At 44.5% G+C, this 20926-nt stretch overlaps 1 protein-coding gene across 1 annotated transcript in view; it reads right to left on the bottom strand.

The window, feature by feature from the left end:
- hydin (HYDIN axonemal central pair apparatus protein) overlaps positions 1-20926 on the bottom strand; it is an 888678-nt gene that overhangs the window by 75544 nt on the left and 792208 nt on the right. Inside the window, exons 75-79 of the mRNA XM_060837518.1 lie at positions 13634-13772; positions 9020-9185; positions 7617-7764; positions 3001-3208; positions 336-557 (exon numbers count right to left, since the gene is read on the bottom strand). Coding sequence (XP_060693501.1) covers positions 336-557; positions 3001-3208; positions 7617-7764; positions 9020-9185; positions 13634-13772 — 883 coding nt within the window. The remainder of the gene's footprint in view (positions 1-335; positions 558-3000; positions 3209-7616; positions 7765-9019; positions 9186-13633; positions 13773-20926) is intronic.

The following is a 20926-nucleotide window of genomic DNA, read 5'->3' as shown; positions in this document are numbered from 1 at the left end:
TGGTTAATTTCACTCAGCATTTTCTATTTAGTTCTAAGCTCTCTGGTGTCTTGAGTTTCTGGTATTGGTCATGAGCTTCCTTTTACTTTCTTGCTCTACCCTACTTTGTGTGTTCTGTGATCCCTGGTTTTCAAGGTCCAGATTTGAGAATCCCACCTTTTGTTTTTCCTGGTAAAATATTTATTTTTAAATCTCTCTCTCTTCTTGTATGCATCCCACCCACTGCTCCGACACTGTTGCAAAATCAGCCAGTCGGGAGAACCTTTACTAGACACACATCAATATCAATGCTGAGCAGTGTGGCTGGTAGTCTGAGTGGGAATCTTGATGCTTACCTTCAGCTTTAGCTCGACGTCCTTTAGCACAAACTTGTGGTCTGGATGGAATCGGATTGATGCTGCGACACTGCTTTCGGTTTCCACCCTGTTCTGCTTGCAGTTTAGTTTCAGACAGTTCAGGATGCTGGGAGGACCAGAAAGCTCCCAGTCAAAGTCAAAGTTAAATTTCCCGTTGTTTGAGATGACAAAATGGTAGCTAATATGATCATTCAATTCCACCTGTGAGTACATTAAAAACAGTGTAAAAATCAGGCTGCCACACTCCCAGGCAATCAAATACACTCCCAGAGTCTGACCTACCATTAGCTGAAGGAACCGTCTTTATGGTAAGGTAAAGAGAGAGATACACTGGGCAGTGGTTAAGCTGATGTTGAACGCTCACAGTGCTTCAAGAATGCCCAAATCTGAACTGCTATATTTGCTTTGAGTCTATCCTGTGATAATGCTCCACTTGATGGAGGGTATCCTCAGCACCAAGATAGGAGTTGCTCTCCACAAGATCTGTGCAGTGGTTTCTTACTGATATTGTCATGGACAGATGCATCTGTGATTGATGAGAACAAGGTTAAGTAATGTTCCCTTGTCTTGATTGTTTAACAACCTGACACAGGCCCAACTGACAGACAGGAGCTATTTCTTCCAGTGGAGCAGCCCAGAACAGTGACAAAATGCGAGCAAGGCCTTTCATGGGTGATGTCTGGAAGTACTGCTGCATGAAGAAAGCAGCAGAAGTCAAAAAGAGAAGGGATGAGAGCAGGGTGACCAGCCATCCGGGAATTTCCAGGACCATATTGTATCGGAGGCTTATCTTCTGTGTCTTGAGTGTGCTCCTGCTTGAACAGTGTGCAGCTGTAATCTTGTCCTGTCATGTGCGCTGTACACACTTTTCCTGGTGGTGCTTCCCCAACCTCATCACTTCTGTGACAGCTTTAATATCACTGTCTGTCCTTAAAGGTCCAGCAATGCAGCACCCTCAGTGACATCTCTGACATAGACTGAGCAGTACAGTCTTTCACTGTCCCCTTCACATTCCCCTGCTGTGTCAGCTCGGTCAATGAACAAGACGGTATAAATTTAAAATGATGTGCAAATGAAGCAAGGGTGATGTAAGAGAGATATTTTTCACACATATAGGGGAGGGTAAAGGGCAAGTCATTCAGCAGCTATCTCTCAACATTCCCAATAACTGAATTCCAATGCCTTTCCCAGAAATTTATACTTAGCTGGATCACAGACTGGGACATTTTTTGCAAGTAACTCACCTTCTGACTCCCCAACACCTGTCTGCCATTTACAAGGCATAAGTAAAGAGTGTGATGGGAATACTCCCCACTTGCCTGGATGGGTGCAGCTCCAACAACACTCAAGGAGCTTGCCACTATCCAGGACAAAGCAGTCTACTTACTTGGCACCACATTCATAAACATCCATTCCTTCCACCACCAACAGGGGTGGACAAAAAATGTGGACTTTCCTTGTCAATGAGAGCTACAGACCAAAGGTAATTTTTAAAAAAGTCTTTATCTGTCTTCTCTAGTCACAGGCAGATAGAAGAATGTGTTTGGTATGCTTTCCTGTATTGGTCAGAATATTGAGTACAGGAGTTGGGAGGTCATGTTGCGGCTGTACCGACATTGGTTAGGCCACTTTTGGATAATTGCATGCAATTCTGGTCTCCTTCCTGTCGGGAAGATGTTGTGAAATTTGAAAGGATTCAGAAAAGATTTTCAAGGATGTTGCCAGGGTTGGAGGATTTGAGTTATAGGGAGAAGCTGAATTGGCTGGCGTTGTTTTCCCTGGAACATTGGAGGCTGAGGGGTGACCTTACAGAGGTTTATGAAATCATGAGGGGCATGGATAGGATAAAAAGACAAAATCTTTTCCCTGGGGTCAGGGAGTTCAGAACTAGAGGGCAGAGGTTTAGGGTGAGAGTGGAAAGATATAAAAGAGACCTAAGGGGCAACTTTCTCACACAGAGGGTGGTACGTGTATGGAATGAGCTACCAGAGGAAGTGGTGGAGGCTGGTACAATTGCAACATTTAAGAGGCATCTGGATGGGTATATGAATAGGAAGGGTTTGGAGAGTTATGGGCCGGGTGCTGACAGGTGGGACTAGATTGGGTTAAGATATCTGGTCGGCATGGACACATTGGACTGAAGGGTCTGTTTCTGTGCTGTACATCTCTATGATTCTATCAGTGCCAACAGGACAACTCACTAGCGAGCAGTGAATACTGAACTGAAATCAGTATGAGAAAAGAAATTGAGAGCCATGGTTCATGGTGCATCAACATGGGAGAAAAGATAAGAAAGTAGTGGCACCCAGCTTGAATTGTAAAACCTGTGGTATTGCAGAAAGAATGATGTGGAGGAGCTGGTGTGGGACTGGGGTGGACAAAGTTAAAAATCGCACCAGGTTAATTTGGAAGCACCAGCTTTCGAAGCATTGCTTCTTCATCAGGTGGACTAGGGTAAAATCAATAAAACACAGAGAGAAGGAGAGTAGGAAGGATGTCTAAGTGAAAAAAAAAGATGAAGTTATTTGTGATATAGGCTTTAGCTCTCTGACAAAAATATTATCTTATGGTAGGTATAAGCGTCATCTGATCAGACTATCAGATCGCAAAATAATTTAACAAGTAGCTGATACGCAGCACTGACCTCTCCAAAGGAGATCTCATTGACAGTCTGATGACTGAGTTCAGTTACTGTCCCATCACTGCCTTCACATGCCACTGTAGCTTTCATGCTGTATCCATGCATCTTGACATTTAAGGTCAAAGGTACTGTCTTTGATTTCACATCGCACACAACATTCCAGTTCACATGTCCATCAATGCTTGCAATACAGGAGAAGACAATGGGCATACTGTAGTTGAAACAGATAAGTATCATAAGAATGCTACATTATGTATTTTCACATACAATGTACAGTTCACATTGAGGTTACAGGCTAGTTACAGTACAGGTAAAAACAAGGACTGCAGATGCTGGAAACCAGAGTCTAGATTAGAGTGGTGCTGGAAAAGCACAGCAGGTCAGGCAGCATCCGAGGAGCAGGAAAATCAACATTACGGGCAAAAGCCCTTCAGGAATAGAGGCAAGGTGCCTGTAGAGTGGAGAGATAAATGGGAGATGGGGTGGGGCTGGGGAGAAAGTAGTATAGAGTACAATAGGTGAGTGGGGGTGGGGATGGAGGTGATAGGTCAGAGAGGAGGGTGGAGTGGATAGGTGGAAAGGAAGATGGGCAGGTAGGACAGGTCATGGGGACAGTGCTGAGCTGGAAGGCTGGAGCTGGGGTGAGGTGGGGGAAGGGGAAATGAGGAAAATGGTGAAATCCACACTGATGCCATGGGGTTGAAATGTTCTGAGGTGGAAGATGAGGCGTTCTTCCTCCAGGCATCGGGTGGTGAGGGAGCGGCGGTGGAGGAGGCCCAGGACCTGCATGTCCTCGGCAGAGTGGGGGGGGGGGGGGGGTGAAATGTTGTGCCACAGGGCGGTGGAGTTGATTGGTGCCGGTGTCTCGGAGATGTTCCCTAAAGCGCTCTGCTAGGGGACGTCCAGTCTCCCCAATGTAGAGGAGACCGCATCGGGAGCAACGGATACAATAAATAATATCGGTGGATGTGCAGGTAAAACTTTGATGGATGTGGAAGACTCCTTTGGGGCCTTGAATGGAGGTGAGGGAGGTGTGGGCGCAGGTTTTGCAATTCCTGCGGTGGCAGGGGAAGGTGCCAGGATGGGAGGGTTGGTTGTTGGGGGGAATGGACCTGACCAGGTAGTCACAGAGAGAACGGTCTTTGCGGAAGGCGGAAAGGGGTGGGAAGGGAAATATATCTTTGGTGGCAGGGTACATTTGGAGGTGGTGGAAATGTCGACGGATGATTTGGTTTATTCGAAGATTGGTAGGGTGGAAGGTGAGCACCGGGGGTTCTGTCCTTGTTACAGTTGGAGGGGTGGGGCTTCAGGGTGGGATGTGGATGAGATGCGTTGGAGAGCATCTTCAACCATGTGGGAACGGAAATTGCGATCTCTAAAGAAGGAGGCAATCTGGTGTGTTCCGTGGTGGAACTGGTCTTCCTGGGAGTAGATACGGCGGAGATGGAGGAATTGGGAATGCAGGATGGCATTTTTCAGAAGGTAGGGTGGGAAGAGGTGTAATCCAGGTAGCTGTGGGAGCCGGTGGGTTTGTAAAAATGTCAGTGTCAAGTCAGTCATCATTAATGGAAATGGAGAGGTCCAGGAAGGGGAGGGAGGTGTCAGAGATGGTCCAGGTGAACTTAAGGTCAGAGTGAAATGTGTTGGTAAAGTTGATGAATTGCTCAACCTCCTCGTGTGAGCACGAGGTGGCGCCAATGCAGTTATCACTGTGCGGAGGAAGAGGTGGGGAGTGGTGCCGGTGTAATTACGGAAGATGGACTGTTCTACGTAGCCAAAGAGACAGGCATCGCTGGGGCCCATACGGGTGACAATGGCTACCTCTTTGGTCTGGAGGAAGTGGGAGGATTCAAAAGAGAAATTGTTAAGGGTGAGGACCAGTTCAGCCAAACGAATGAGAGTGTTGGTGGAAGGGTACTGTTGGGGACATTGGGAGAGGAAGAAACAGAAGGCTTGGAGGCCATGGTCATGGCAGATGGAGGTGTAGAGGGATTGGGTGTCCATAGTGAAGATGAGGCATTGGGGGCCGGGGAAATGGAAGTCTTGAAGGAGATGGAGGGCGTGGGTGGTATGTCGAATGTATGTGGAGAGTTCCTGGACCAGGGGGGGAATAGGACAGTGTCAAGGTAGGTGGAGATAAGTTCGGTGGGGCAGGAGCATGCTGAGACAATGGGTCGGCCAGAGTGGTCAGGCTCGTGGATCTTGGAAATGAGGTAGAACCAGGCGGTGCGGGGTTCCTGGACTATGAGGTTGGAAGCTGTGGGTGGGAGATTTCCTGATGTGAAGAGGTTCTGTATGGTCTGGGAGATGACTGGTTTGGTAATGGGGGGGTGGGGTCACGGTCGCGGGGGTGGGAGGAGGAGGTGTCCTCGAGTTGACATCTGGATTCTGCAGTGTAGAGGTCAGTGTGCCAAACTACCACTGCACCCCCGTTATCTGCTGGTTTGATGGTGAGGTTGGGATTGGAGCAGAGGGAGTGGAGGGCTGCGCATTGTGAGGGTGAGAGGTTGGAGTGGGGGAAGGGGGTAGACAGGTTGAGGCGGTTAATGTCCCGGCGGCAGTTGGAAATGAAGAGATCGAGGGCAGGTAATAGGCCAGTGCGGGGTGTCCAGGTGGATGCAGTGTGTTGGAGACAGGAGAAGTGGTCCTCGGAAGGTGGGTGGGAGACCTGATTGTAAAAGTAGGCTCGGAGGTGGAGACGGAAGAAGTGTTCGACGTCACGTAGTGTATCAAATTTATTGATGTGTGGGCGGAGGGGGATGAAGGTGAGCCCTTTGCTGAGGACTGATCGTTTGTCCTCAGTGAGGGGGAGGTCTGGGGGAATGGTGAAAACTCAGCAGGGCTGGGACAGTGCACCCTGTCTTTTTACAATCCGGGCTCAGTTCACTGTTTGGTTACAGACTAATCACAGTTCATTATCACATTATCATAATTTACCATGTGGTGACAAACCAGCTATAGTTCCTGTTAAGATTACAAACTGACTCCAGTTTATTGCTAGTTACAAATCACATGCAGGCCATTCTGTCAGGGGAGAGAACAGAATTCTAGTTACTGCTGTCTAGAATTCAGCCTCATCAATTCCCACTTCACCGATGTTACTTGGCTGCATTGTGTGCTGATTTTGCTTTAAGGAAACTCCTGGCTTCCAGTTTCTGTTGGACATCTCCTTGGCCTTATTTTGTTTCTGTGATTCACTTGCCTTTCATCACTCATATTGTAAACTGGTGGATTCAGCTACTATGTAGGTGCTGGCTGCAGATAGCTGTACCTTGAGTCCAGGAGGCTTTATCAGGAAGAAAAATTATAAACTTCAAACTTCCGTCCAAGCACCCAAAGGATCCTTCCATATCCGACAGAGATATACCTGGACTTCCACACACGTCATCTACTGTGTCCGTTGCTCTCGATGTGGTATCCTCCACATTAGGGAGACAGGACGCCAACTTGTGGAACGTTTCAGAGAACATCCCTAGGACACACGCTAAACAACCTCTCTGTCCTGTGGCCAAACACTTTAACTCCCCCTCCCAACTCACCAAGGACATGCAAGTCCTGGTCTCCTCCACTGCCAAACTCTAGACACCTGGAGGAAGAACACCTCACCTTTTACCTGGGAACCCTCTAAACACATAGGATCAAAATGGATTTCACCATCTTATCCCAGATCCAACCTTCCAACTCGACACCACCTTCTTGAACTGTCCTACTTGCCCATCTTCCTTCCAACCTATCTGCTCCACCCTCCTCTCTGACCTATCACCTTCACCCATATCTTCATCTACCTATTGCATTTCCAGCTATCATCCCCCCAGTCCCACCCCTCTTCTCCCATTTATCTCTCAGACTCTTTGGGCTCTTCACCACCCCCCAACATTCCTGATGAAGAGCTTATGCTCGAAAAGTCAACTCTCCTGCTCCTCAGATGCTGCCTAACTGGTTGTACTTTTCCAGCACCACACTCTTCATCTCAATGCTGTGTATAGGTCCTAGCTGTAGCGTGTTGGAGCTGGGAATAGGTTCAGCTGGGCAATATACTATTTGGAGAAGAAAGCAAAACACCAAAACAGCAGTGAAATATATGACTGTGTAATTTAAATATTGGCATTGGAATAATTATTGACCAGGACATCAGACAGAAAGTCTATACTCTCCACTAAATTAGATCTAAAGGAGTGACAAATAAAAACGCACTCTGTCAATACCACACAGAGCTGTCAACCCGAGTGATGTGCTCAGGTTTCTAAGTAAACATTAACATATAACCTTGGGACTTAGAGGTGCAGTACCATCACCGAGCCATTGTGGGCTCCTAGAAAATCCACATGCCACTGGATTTTCAGCCTCAGCGTCATCCATGGAAAATCCATGGAGAATTTCCTTAATCAAGGCTGAGAAAAAGACACTCGGTACCTTCCCAAACAACAAGATACCATCCCAAAGAGACCAACAAACTTGAGCCATGTTCTGATTATTAAACACAGATCTTCATGAGTAATGGGTAAGGAGTATCATACACAATAGCCTTCATGGGTAATGACTGTTTCATTGTTGCCAGCATGAACATTGAAGCTCACTGAGCCACTGAATGGCTTTTGAGTTCTGGCTGATTTCCATACCTGCTGTGAGGGAGAACAATGCCCTCCATGGGCTCCACAAAAAGTTTGCACACGTAAGCCTCTGAATGCAGTGTCTCCTCTCTGAAATGGAAACTTAGTGGGCTTGCTTCATTGTTAATCATGTTGACGGTCTCATGCGCTTTGTAGCCTGTGGGTAACACAAGGAACAGCATTGGTACTGGTAGCCAGGGGCCAGGTGATACTTTTGTGATCCAGAGGAGAGTTGTGGAATTTCAGCTGAAGTGTGAGGAGCATTATGGGTGTTTTCTCATCATTGAATTATATATGTACTAAATACTTTCCACACTTTGCATGTGGCAATGATGTGTCCACCTGCTTGGCATTTATTTGTTAATAGTTCTCACTTTTCCATATCTTTTGCTTCCAGAGGGTAACTTTCAGGAGCTGGCTTTGCCCCCCAGCTACCGTCAGCTCAGAACAAACTGAAGCCAGCCACCCCACAAAACCTGTCGGGAAAATTGGTTGTTAATTGATTGCTTAAGGACCTTAAGTGGAGCAGATCTGCATAACTCAGTTACATATGTGTTACAGTACAGCACGTGGCCATTCAGTCCCATTGTGCCTACACTGGCTCTTCAAATGGCATTCCTTCCTAGTGCCAATCCCCTGCCTTTTTCCCATACCTTTGAACACTATACCTTTCCAACTAACCATCCGGTGCCCTCTTGATTGCCTCATTTGAACCTGCCTCCTTCACATTTCCGGGAAATGCCTTCCAGACCCTAACTACCCTGAGTGTAAGACCTTGCCTTGTTTTGAAAGTCACTTCAAATCTCTGTCCTCTTGTTCTTGTTCCTCTTACAAGCAGGAACAATTGCTCCCTATCTACTCTATCCAGCCTGCGTTTGATTTTGAAAACCTCTAACAAAGCTCCTCTCAGTCTTCTACACTCCAAGATGAAAAGTCCCAATTGCTTTCAATCTATCCTCAGAACTGTGTACTGAAACTGAAATGAGGAGAAACTACTTCTCTCAGAGCGTTGTGAATCTTTGGAACTCACTGCCCCATAAATCAACAGATTCAAGAAAGAAATAGATATATTTCTGTGAAAACCTAAAGGGCTATGGGGAGCAAGCAGGAAAGTGGAATTGAGACCACATTAAAATCAGCCATCATCATGTTAAAAGGCAGAGCGGGCTCGAAGGGCTGAATTGCCTACTCCTGTTCTCATACCTAAGTTTCTATTTTATATTGTCTGTCAGTGTTCTTCTGGCCAAACAGCATCAACGCACACTTCGTGATCGCGTTCAAACATAGGTTTTCTAACCCAGACCTTAATTTCCAAGATGGTGGGAGAAAGCACAAGTATCTTACTCTTTCTGCATCATATCTAGGCAGGGGAAAGTTCTGCCAAAATTAAGTCAAAAAATTCAAACGCATACCTAATAACACAAATTTGTAGTTGATGTGGGAGCGGTTAAAGGAGACAGCAGGTTCTCTCGTGTTGCCACATAACAGGAATGGCACGGTGATATTTTGCTCTGGAATGATGAAACTCCAGAACGATTCAGTGATGTTCAGCTGCTGAGGCACAAACTGAAAGCTGACCTGAGGAGACAGGTAAGTGATTAATACAAGATCCATCGTGATGAGATGGGTTGATGTGCTCCATCGCTAATGACATCTTTTTAACGCCAACATCTGTGAAACATCAAAAACATCACGGCGCGGGTTTAGAAGATAAAAGCAAAAGTAAAAAGATGTTGAACATGACTTTGCATAGGATTTTGAAGTCAGACAAGATATTTCCTTGCTGCTGTTAAAACTACCATCACCTATATTTATTTCCTTAATCGGATTCTCATTTCTGCAGCTCAGCACACTTCTCCCACGCTGGAAGCCTAAAAATAAATAAATTATTGTATAGTCCCTGATTACATTCAAACCACTGCAGAGATTTTAATGTTGTGTTACTGATTAAAGTGCCTCTTTACAAATTAGAAGTAGTTAGCAATTATCACAGTTAGACGTTCTGTGGGTTTTCATTAACTTGACCCTGGCTATGACATGAGCTGATCTGGAGCCAATTTGTAGGCTACATTTACTACACAGCACATCCAGAATCATTAGGTTCACCTAATGGTTCTTCCAATCAGTGGACTGTACAATGGGCTTCATAAATCAAAATGTAGTAATCAAGCACCCCCTGGTGGCTCATTTAGTGACCATATGATGTAATGTGGACATCATCCACACTTCACATTTTCCCACAGTGTCCTCCATTTGCCAGATCTGTGCCCACTCACTTAACCTAACTTTTTAAGCCTAGTTGTGTTCTCTTCACAACTTACTTTCCTACTTTCCCTTGTATAATCAGAAGATTTAGCAACTATTCTTCCATCCCTTTATCCACGTCATTTACCTAAATTCTGAACAGTTGAGATCCCAGCTGATCTACATGGACTCCTGTGGCACATCACTTGTTAAGGTTTGCTAACTTGAAAAGGCTCTTTATGCCTAATTTCGGCTTTTTGTTCGACAGTCAATCTCGAAGTATTATTTTATGCAATAACCTTTTATGTGACGCTTTATATATTTTTCCCTTCTGAAAATCTACTCCACCAATTCCCCCCTTATCCACATGCATTACTTCCTCAAAGAAGTCTGATAGGTTGCTTAACCATGATTTCTCTAACACAAAACCTTGAACTAACTATGTTGAACTAACCGAAGTGCCCCACTATAATCCTGATTTTTGATAATCGCATCCAGCATTTTCCCTATGCCAGTTGTAAGGGTAGGATCATATAAGAAATGGGATGATTTAACTTGTCTCATAATTGGCTAATAGATGCTACAATTGGCATCAGTACTCCTGTGCTGGATTTCTGCTCCTGATTGGCTGTTAGTGACATTTCCTTGAAGGAATTCATTCTGGAGCAGTCCTCAGTTTCTCGTCTCAATTATTGCTTTCCCAGTGTGGTCCTGGATGGAGATCAGGTGGAACATCCTCAATTTCAGTCCTGCCTGGTATATTTTGGGAGCTGGGACTTTATTGGTCTCAGTGATTAATACTAGTGAAGGCATTATGCCATCGAAGCCAGCTCAGTTTGATTTTCAATCGATAAACTGGAAAACACTAAGAAGGATCTATTTCCATTTACTAGAATATTTTTTGTCTGTAACATGCTGAGCATGACTGCTCACGCCATGAAACACACATTCAAACTTCAGATACTGCCAGAAAATGTCCTTTTCCCATTTGGTTCCTATCGACCTCCCACCTTCAGCAAACTTCAGTTATCTCAAATTCTGTTGCTTATATCCATATTTGCACCAAGTACCTTTCAACGAAAGTACACAGGCATGTGCAGCAAGCAATTGGGAAGGCAAACACTGCATTGGTCTTCATTGCAAGAGGATCTGAGTCCAGAAATGGGGATATTATACAGGGTCTTCGTGAGATTACGCCTGGAGTATTGTGTACAATTCTGGGTCTCTCTACCTAAGACAGTATATATATGCCATAGAGAGGTAGTGCAGTGCAGGTCCAATCGGCTGATACCAGGGATACCAGGATTGCCCAATGAGGAGAGAATGGTTCAACTGGGCCTGTATTCTTTGGGGAATCAACGAGGTAAAAACAATGACTGCAGATGCTGGAAACCAGATTCTGGATCAGTGGTGCTGGAAAAGCACAGCAGTTCAGGCAGCATCCGAGGAGCAGTAAAATCGACGTTTCGGGCAAAAGCCCTTCATCAGGAATACAGGCAGAGTGCCTGAAGGGTGGAGAGATAAGTGAGAGGAGGGTGGGGGTGGGGAGAAATAGCATAGAGTACAATAGGTGAGTGGGGGAGAGGATAAAGGTGGGGAGGAGGGTGGAGTGGATAGGTGGAAAAGAAGATAGGCAGGTAGGACAAGTCATGGGTTGTGCTGAGCTGGAAGTTTGGAACTGGGGTGAGGTGGGGGAAGGGGAAATGAGGAAGCTGTTGAAGTCCACATTGATACCCTGGGGTTGAAGTGTTCTGAGGCGGAAGATGAGGCGTTCTTCCTCCATGCATTGGGGTGGTGAGGGAGCAGCGATGAAGGAGGCCAAGGACCTCCATGTCCTCAGCAGAGTGGGAGGGGGAGTTGAAATGTTGGGCCACAGGGCGGTGTGGTTGATTGGTGCGGCTGTCCCAGAGATGTCCCCTAAAGCGTTCTGTGAGGAGGCGTCCAGTCTCCCCAATGTAGAGGAGACTGCATCGGGAGCAACGGATAAAATAAATGATATTGGTGGATGTGCAAGTAAAACTTCGATGGATGTGGAAGACTCCTTTAGGGCCTTGGATGGAGTGAGGGAGGAGGTGTGGGCGCAGGTTTTGCAATTCCTGCGGTGGCAGGGGAAGGTGTAAGGCCGGGAAGGTGGGTTGTAGGGGCGCGTGGTCCTGACCAGGTAGTCATGGAGGGAACGGTCTTTGCGGAAGGCGGGAAAGGGTGGGGAGGGAAATATATCCCTGGTGGTGGGGTCCGTTTGTAGGTGGCAGAAGATTTAGTTTATACGAAGGTTGGTAGGGTGGAAGGTGAGCACCAGCGGGGTTCTGTCCTTGTTGCGGTTAGAGGGGTGGGGTCTGAGGGCAGAGGTGCGGGATGTGGACGAGATGCGTTGGAGGGCATCTTTAACCATGTGGGAAGGGAAATTGCGGTCTCTAAAGACGGAGGCCATCTGGTGTATTGTGTGATGGAACTGGTCCTCCTGGGAGTAGATACGGCCAAGGTGGAGGAATTTGGATACGGGATGGCATTTTGCAGGAGGTAGGGTGGGAAGAGGAGTAATCCAGGTAGCTGTGGGAGTCGGTGGGTTTGTAAAAAATGTCGGTGTCAAGTTGGTCGTCATTAATGGAGATGGAGAAGTCCAGTAAGGAGAGGGAGATGTCCGAGATGGTCCAGGTAAATTTAAGGTCAGGGTGCAATGTGTTGGTGTAGTTGATGAATTGCTCAACCTCCTCGCGGGAGTACGAGGTGGAGCCAATGCAGTTATCAATGCAGCGGAGGAAGAGGTGGGGAGTGGTGCCGGTGCAATTATGGAAGATGGACTGTTCTACGTAGCCAACAAAGGGACAGGCATAGCTGGGGCCCATACGAGTGCCCCTTTCATCTGGAGGAAGTGGGAGGATTCGAAGGAGGGAATATTTGAAGAATGGGCTAAGAGAGGGGATCTGATTGAAATGTATACAATTCTAAGAGGGATGAACAGACGAGGTGCAGGAATGATGTTTCCCTGGTTGAGGAGTCCAGAAGTAAGGATAACAGATACAGGATGAAGGAGCAAATTACTGTAGGTCAGGCAGCATCCATAGGGAGAAAGCAAGCTTTAGCTCAAGTGAAGAGTCAGCTGGACTCAAAATGATAACTTGCTTTCTCCCCATGGATGCTGCCTGGCCCATTGTGATCTCCATCATTTTTTGTTTTCAGTTTGATACAGGGTTGGCCATTAAGAACTAAGATGAGGAGAACTTTGTTCTCTCACTGAAGCTGTGGAATTCTCTATCAAAAAAGGCTGTGGAGGCCAAGTCATTGAATAGATTCATGAGATAGATACACTTTTAGATTTTAAAGGCATCGCAGGGTATGGAGAGAAAACGGTAACATAATGCAGAGATAGAGGATCAGCCAAGACCATGTTGAATACTAGAGCAGACCCAAAGGCCCAACTGGTCTATTCCTGCTCCTAGTTTCTATATTTTAACATCACCCATATTCTCACTGTTGTACAATGGCTTGCTGACTAGCTGTACTGAGAATTGAACATTCGTGTCCTTGTGTTCAAATCCATTCATCACCCAACTTAACCTCCCCCAGCACTAAAGACAAAGTATCTCTGCTCATCTAATTCTCATTTTTAATTTGTCTAGCACTTCCATTTGGCTCTCATCATGTCCTAATATACCCTTTTGTGACTTGATGTTAAAAGTTTTTTGATTTTGCATCTTGGAAGTACCTTGCGATGTTCAACTACACTGAAGGTGCTACATAAATCTGTGCACAGACAGAGTAAGAGTCTTGTCTGAACTAACCTCGGTCTTCTTCCCTGCTGCAATATATCCTTTCTCTGTCAGGCAGAAGAAGACTGGCTGCACCCGTACATTTGGTGCACTTTCAGACACCCACTGGAAGGAGTAGTCAGTATTTGTTGGATTCATTATGTAAAAAGACCTAAGAAGAGTAAATAGATATTTATTTCAATCTGAACAGCAATTAACATGGTCACTTCATCTACTGTTCATACGATATACAGAATAAATTCAGCACCAATGTAATAATTAGCCCTGCTTCAGCATGCTAATAAATGTGAGGCAGTTGAAGTTAACCATTAAACAGATGGCTAAAGCATGACTTTAGAAGACAGCTATGAGTTAGACACTAGTGCTTCTGCATTACAAAATTATGGGAGGCACAGGCACAGTCTTTTTCCCAGGGTAGAAATATTAATTACTTGGCGACATAGGTTTGAGCTGAAAATGTGTTGCTGGAAAAGCGCAGCAGGTCAGGCAGCATCCAAGGAACAGGAGAGTCGACGTTTCGGGCGTGAGCCCTTCTTCAGGAATGAGGAAAAATGACATAGGTTTGAGGTATGTGACAGGCAGGTTTTTTTTACACAGAGGGTGATAAGTGCCTCGATTCCACTCCAGAGAAGGTGGTGGAGGCAGGTACAATAGCAATGTTTAAGAAGCATCTTGACAGATATATGAATAGACAGAAAATAGAGGGATACGGACAGTGTATAGGGAAAAGGTTTTTGTTTAAAAAGGCATCAAGTGTCAACGTGGTCTTGGTGGGCTGAAGGGTCGGTTCCTGTTCTGTGCTGTTTTCTGTTCTTTGTACTTTGTCACAACAGTGTCTATGCCCTTTCAAAGTATTTCAGTGTTTGTACAGCATTTTCATTTGTCTGGTGTTTACAGAGATTGTTGTACAAGCACAAGTCTCTCTTTTTCATCTGTCTAACTCAGAAATATGGTAATGTTAACATGACAAAAAGAAAAGTGTTGAGCTGGATTTTCAAGGAGGTGTGGTGACTCAGGAAGCTTTTCGAATGGTGGTGTCTGTCCCAACTCATTGCTTTTTTTCCAGGATTATGGGTGTGGCAGAGATTATTTAAATTCCAAACATTTAAGATTAAGAAAACTGTAGCCTGCCTCTGATGGTGACTGGTGAATAAAAACACAGTTTGTGAAGTTAATGTAGTCGCAGCCCTTTTAAAAGTTTGAAAAAGTAAGTTTGCTTTGTTTAAACGAAAACTGAAAACCAATATGTTTCAACTGTCCCAATAACTGTTTATTGACAGAGGCCCACATTATCTCACACTTTCCACAACCTACAATTATCCTAGGCAGGGAAGGGGATCATATATACAGCTAACGTAACAGCTCAAAGAGGTTATTAACAGATTAGCCTTTGTTGGTATGAGGTTATGAGTACAAGCCTATTTGATTAGATACTTGCAGGACTTTTAAATTTGTGAGTGTTTTCTCATTTATAATGAAGATTGAAGGAAGTATTAGACCATTATTTTATTCCATCACAATATGCCTCCACAGGTATGCCCATATTAGATACTAGGAGACTGGCATGGAGGCTCTAAGGGCAAAGAACATGAGATGGGGGCATGGGTTTTCATGAATTGTTATTTGATTGGCTTTTCTCCTCTCAGATGTGAAAGGGTGGATGGAAAAAATGGCCTGGCACTAAGTTGGCACACAGAGTATCTGGAGGTAAGAGTGATAGGTAATGGCAGAGATTAACATTGGGTTGGTGTTGAGCTGGCTTGAGATTTATTTTGGGCTTCAGGGACGGATGGGGAGCAAGACCTGGTATAGGTTGGCACGGGGGTAAAAAGGAGCCATGTGTGAATAGGTTGGGGACATGAATTGGTGCTCTTTTGATCTGAGAATGCGTGGGGTTATGGTATGGCTGGCTGGAGAGTTGACATTGGGCTGGATGGGGGTTCAGTTGGCATGGATGGGGCTTCATGAGTCATTGGCAGGGGTGTGGGGGGGAGGTCAGTGGTTGGGAGGGCATCAAGAATTAACACTTGACTGGCACTTGACAACCTGTGGCTGCTACAATCTGTATCTGGGTGTTGGCAGGCCTGACTACATCTCCACTTGTTACACATCCCCTCCAATCCCCTACAGAGCAAAAAGCAGATCTGACAGAAACACTTTCCAAAGGTGGTTGTGGTAAACCTGGTAGCCTCCCAACTCCCCTATCAGCCTCGGGAATGAAAATGTGACCCATCATGTCGGCTTCAATGGAGATCCTAATTTGATGCTGACACTGGATGAAAAGTGTTTAATTGCTCTGCACTTTCCAAATTAATACTACATTCACTCACTTAAACATTAAATATTAGAGAGAGATGCAAATAGATGACAGAGAGATTTTCAGGCAATAATTAAGATTCTAAAATCATTTATCACCCCACCAGTTAATGTTCGTATTTCTGATAAAAAGTCAACAAATATTAGAAATAAATATGAAATTGCTGGAGATATATGAAAAATAGTTTGATGGTTACACTCTACATCATAATACCCAGATCATTAAGCAAGTTTCCTTTTCCAGATACTGACCAGCATAGTGTGCATTTTCAGCATTTTTTTACTGATTGGTCCCTTGATGTTTTTCCCCTTCTGAATATATTTTTCATGTTGACAATTTAATGTGTTTAAATGCTAATTATGTGGCACATTTCAAGGATCTTTGTGACAGGATAGATAATAGGCTAGTGTTTGTTTTCAGCTGAAGAGCAATTATTTCTTGACATGTGTCATTTAAATTAGTGGATAAAGCTTCCCACTGGAACCCAGCAAGGGCCTTTCAAGTTGGTACAAAATACTGAGTCATGATGGTCTGAATTGGGTGTCAGCAACATTGTTATCTGAGACCATTGCAACTTGGATAAAGTGGAGAGATCCTGCCATAGAATAAATCCTCCACTGGGCTGAACATATGGGTCTAGATGTGAAAGGCCACTTTTCACACTAACACAAGGATCTGGAAATTTGTTCACACTTTACCTGCAATTGAATGGTTGAATGCTTAGGCCCAAAGTTCCCCAGACACTGGGTCTTGGATCTTATGATAATGGAATCAGTAAAGGAAGATGAATATGGTGGGATAGGTGAGCGGGTGAATGGATACCTAATGTCTGAAAAATGGCAATTTATTTTCTATCATCAGTTGCTTTGACCATTGCTTTCATCCAATAATGCAGATAATTTATTAACTATGAACAAGTCATTCTGTGCCTCTTGCATGTCAGAGAAAGGTCAACTGGACCTGAAAAGCCCAAAGGATCATCTCAGCAAACTCAATGGACAGGGACCAATTGAACAGTCTTCATATTATTTCTCTCGTTCATTCAGCATTCTCAGGGGACTCAATGGGTAGATGTGGAGGGGTTGTTTCCCCTTGGGAAAGCCCAAGACCAGACAGCATTATCTCAGAATTACAGGTCGCACATTTAAGACAGAAATGAGGAGGAATTTGTTGTCTTGGAGAGTAAGGGATCTGTGAAATTCTATACAACAGAAGACGTTCAAGGCTGCGTCATTAAGTATATTCAAAGCTGAGATAAGACAGATTTTGAATGCATAATGGCAGTTTCACAGGGAAAAGACAGGAAAGCGGAGTTGAAGATTATCAAATCAGTCATGGTCTCATCAAATGGTACAGCAGACTCGATGGGCTGAATGGTTTCTTCTCCTTTGACTTATGGTCTAATAACACCATGTTTTATTTTGTGTCTGTATATAGGGTAAGGGGAGTTTATAGAATTTGAACTAGTTGAGTTGTATGTGAGTGGTTCATCATGATTTACCTGTAGCTGGACTCTATCTATTTGTAATATATAGTAATTCTGGTTAGGTACTAGAAACCTGGACTATGCTTTCTGTCAAGCTGGGTCTAAAAGGACATGGTAAATTGGGAATGTTGCATACTTTGACAAAATCTTTATCTTTTGTGATATCTCCAGGAATAGCAGAACTTGATTTGTAGCACATTATCCAGTAAGGCGTTACAATATTACTGGTCTAGATTAGATTACTTACAGCGTGGAAACAGGACCTTCGGCCCAACAAGTCCACACCGACCCACCGAAGCACAACTCACCCAGACCCATTCCCCTACATTTATCCCTTCACCTAACACTATGGCCAATTCGCCTAACCTGCACATTTTTGGGCTGTGGGAGGAAGCCGGAGCACCCAGAGGAAACTCACGCAGACACGGGGAGGAGAATGTGCCAACTCCACACAGTCAGTCACCTGAGATGGGAATTGAACCCGGATCTCTGGCGCTGTGAGGCAGCAGTGCTAACCACTGTGCCACTGTGCCGCTCACGGTCTAGTTCAGTTTCTGGTCAATAATGTATTTCAGGATGTTGATAGTGGGAGTTTCAGTGATAGTAATGTCATTAAAGGCAAATGGAGCCAGTTGGATTCTCTCTAGTTGGAAATAGTCATTGCCTGGAACTTGTTCCTTGCCACGTATTGCTCATGCCTGGACCTTGTTCAAGTCTTACTGTATTTGAACATGGATTGCTACAGTATCTGAAGAGGCATGCATAGTGTTGAACATTGTGCAAACAAAAGAACAAGGGGAGTTTGAGTAGGCCATACAGCCCCTCAAGCTTGTTCTAGCATTTGATAAGATCGTGGCTGATCTTACTGTGGTTTCAATGCCACAATTTGCCTCCCGATGGCTTAGTGTTTAGCACTGCTGTCTCATGGCACCTGGGTTCAATCCAGCCTCGGTTGTCTGTCTGTGTGGACTTTGCACATTCTACCTGTATCTGCATGGGTTTCTTCCCACAGTCCAAAGATGTGCTGATGAGGTGGATTGGCCATGCTAAATTGTGTCACTGTGTCCAGGGATACGCAGGTTAAGCGGGTTATTCATGGTAACTGCAGGATTGCAGGGATTGAGTGGCAGTCTGAGTCTGGTGAGATAATCTTCAGAGGATCTGTGCAAACCTGATGGGGCAATTATCCAATTCCTGCACTGTAGCGATTCTAAGATTCTATAACCTTTGGGTGCCTTGTAAGTGTCTGTCCAAAATGTTCAACGAACATGCCCCCACTGCTCTCTGGTGAAGGGAACTCCAAAGACCCATGACCCTCTAAGAGAAAATAATTCCTTATCTCGACCTTAAAAGGAAGAGCCCCAAGTTTAAATTGTGTCTCCTAGTTCTACTTCACTTCTGATTTTCTGATGGATTGAAAGGTTATTAATAAAGATGCATGAGCCTAGGACCAGTTCCAGGATTCTGTGAATGAGAATCACCCTCCCAGAGATATGTTGCTGGGGTTGAGGCGGGGAGTGGGAGATGGAGTGGGGAGAGTCTCAGGTGACTTGCCTTTACATTTATTTCCTCCCAGTATTTAGAAAGGGCTTGACCTTCACAAAATAATCTTTAATTGAAGCAGCTTCTGATTAAAGTGTAGAATATCCACTAATTTAAAATGAGAGTTCCAATTATATGCCAGATTTGAAAAGCAGGATGGGGCATTCAGTGCTGCATTTTCATTACTGGCAGGTGGCAGTGTAGCTTCACAATTAATATGCTTAATCTAGAATGGAATCAAAAACAGTGATTTGACAAGCAAGGGATCGTGCGATCATAACTGATGAGGAAATCCATTAATCACTGTTTATCTCACATACACAGACTGAAGCCTTATTCACCCTATTGTAACACACAATGGTTTCCTGAACGATTTCTGGGTTCCTGCCTCTATGAATGTTCCCAGATGCTCATTTCAAATGCTTATCACTGCTCACATGAAGATCTGCCTGCAATCGAACTAACATTTACTTGTCCTCCTCACACAAGCCAAACTGGAAGCAGAATCCATGACAATGTTTAAAAGAGAACAGAAAATAAAACATTGGAAAAAGAACAAAAATGAGTAAGTTTCTGGGGGAAGGAGAAGAACTGGACTGAGGAACCAGGATGCGATTGTGTAGAAAGTGCAATGGACACCAAAAGGGACCCATTTCTTCCACTTGTTTTGCTCACATCCAAAAAGAACTAATAGCAGTTGCACTTTGTATCGACACAAATATGCTGTGTGTTGAATGATAGCAGGTTATTCAGCACTGAATGTTGTCTCACTGTCACAGAGTACCGCGGTTTCCACACGGCAAGTTGCTGATTTCAAACAACTTGTTGAAGATCTGCTGATGAATTGCCCCTCCATTTGCCTTTAATGGCATTACTATCACTGAAACTCCCACTATCAACACCCTGAAATACATTATTGACCAGAAACTGAACTAGACCGTGAGCGGCAAGAGATAACATAAACCAGTCTCAAATCAGTCTTATTTGAAGCAGTGACAGTGTTCCTGTCTCAGACCTGGAACCAGAGAGTCCTGGTTCAAGTCCTATCTCAAGATATGTTGGTCATGGAAGTTATAACAGGTCAAAAGAGGTCAGCTAGAGAAATAAAATAATCAGTCTTAAACAACAGGAAAGACCAGACTGGGGATCCCTTTCTATGAGTGACAAGGCTGAGAGGTATCCGATGAGAAGAAGAATTATGAAGGGTATTGATAAGGTAGACAAAGATAGATTTTCTGCTTGTCAGGGACCCCAAATGAAGGCTACAAATATAAGAGATCATCAATAAATTAAATGAGAAATTCAGGAGAAATACCTATCTGGAGACCATGTGGACATGGAACTCTGTGAATATATGCAATACAATGGAGTGATGTGGATATACACAATACAAATACAATACATGCATTGAAGCACTAATTAGACAGTTGTGAAGAAGAATGGAATAGAAAGATATATTAATAAAGGTAGGTGAAGAAACTGGGAAGAGGATCATGTGGAGAATAAACACCAACATAGATTTGTTGGGTTGAATGACCTGTCCTGAGCTGTGAACTTCCATGTAAGACTTCTCGTTTATCTCTGAGATGGTTGTGTGCAGGAAACAGGGACAGATGCTAATGGCAGAAAGCAGCCTTGAATTTTCTTGGCATAAAGACAACAAAATTAACGAGAGTTCAGAGACAGCATGTTCCTGTTAGTATATACATGGGCAAGGCTAGGAAGTGTAGGAAATGCAGGATGACTGGAGAAATTGAGGCACTGGTCAAGAAAAAAGAAGGAAGCATACGTCAGGTATAGCCTCAGTGATCATGCGAAGAGAGCAGTGACAGTGCACTCAAGAGAGAAATCAGGAGGGCAAAAAGGGGACATGACATAGCTTTGGCAAATAGGGTTAAGGAGATTCCATGGGATTCTACCAATACATTAAGCACAGAAGAGTGACCAGGTCCACTGCTTT

This window comes from Hemiscyllium ocellatum, chromosome 17 (assembly GCF_020745735.1).
Source record: "Hemiscyllium ocellatum isolate sHemOce1 chromosome 17, sHemOce1.pat.X.cur, whole genome shotgun sequence".
NCBI classification, from domain to species: domain Eukaryota; kingdom Metazoa; phylum Chordata; class Chondrichthyes; order Orectolobiformes; family Hemiscylliidae; genus Hemiscyllium; species Hemiscyllium ocellatum.
This window is presented reverse-complemented; position numbering and strand designations above follow the sequence as displayed.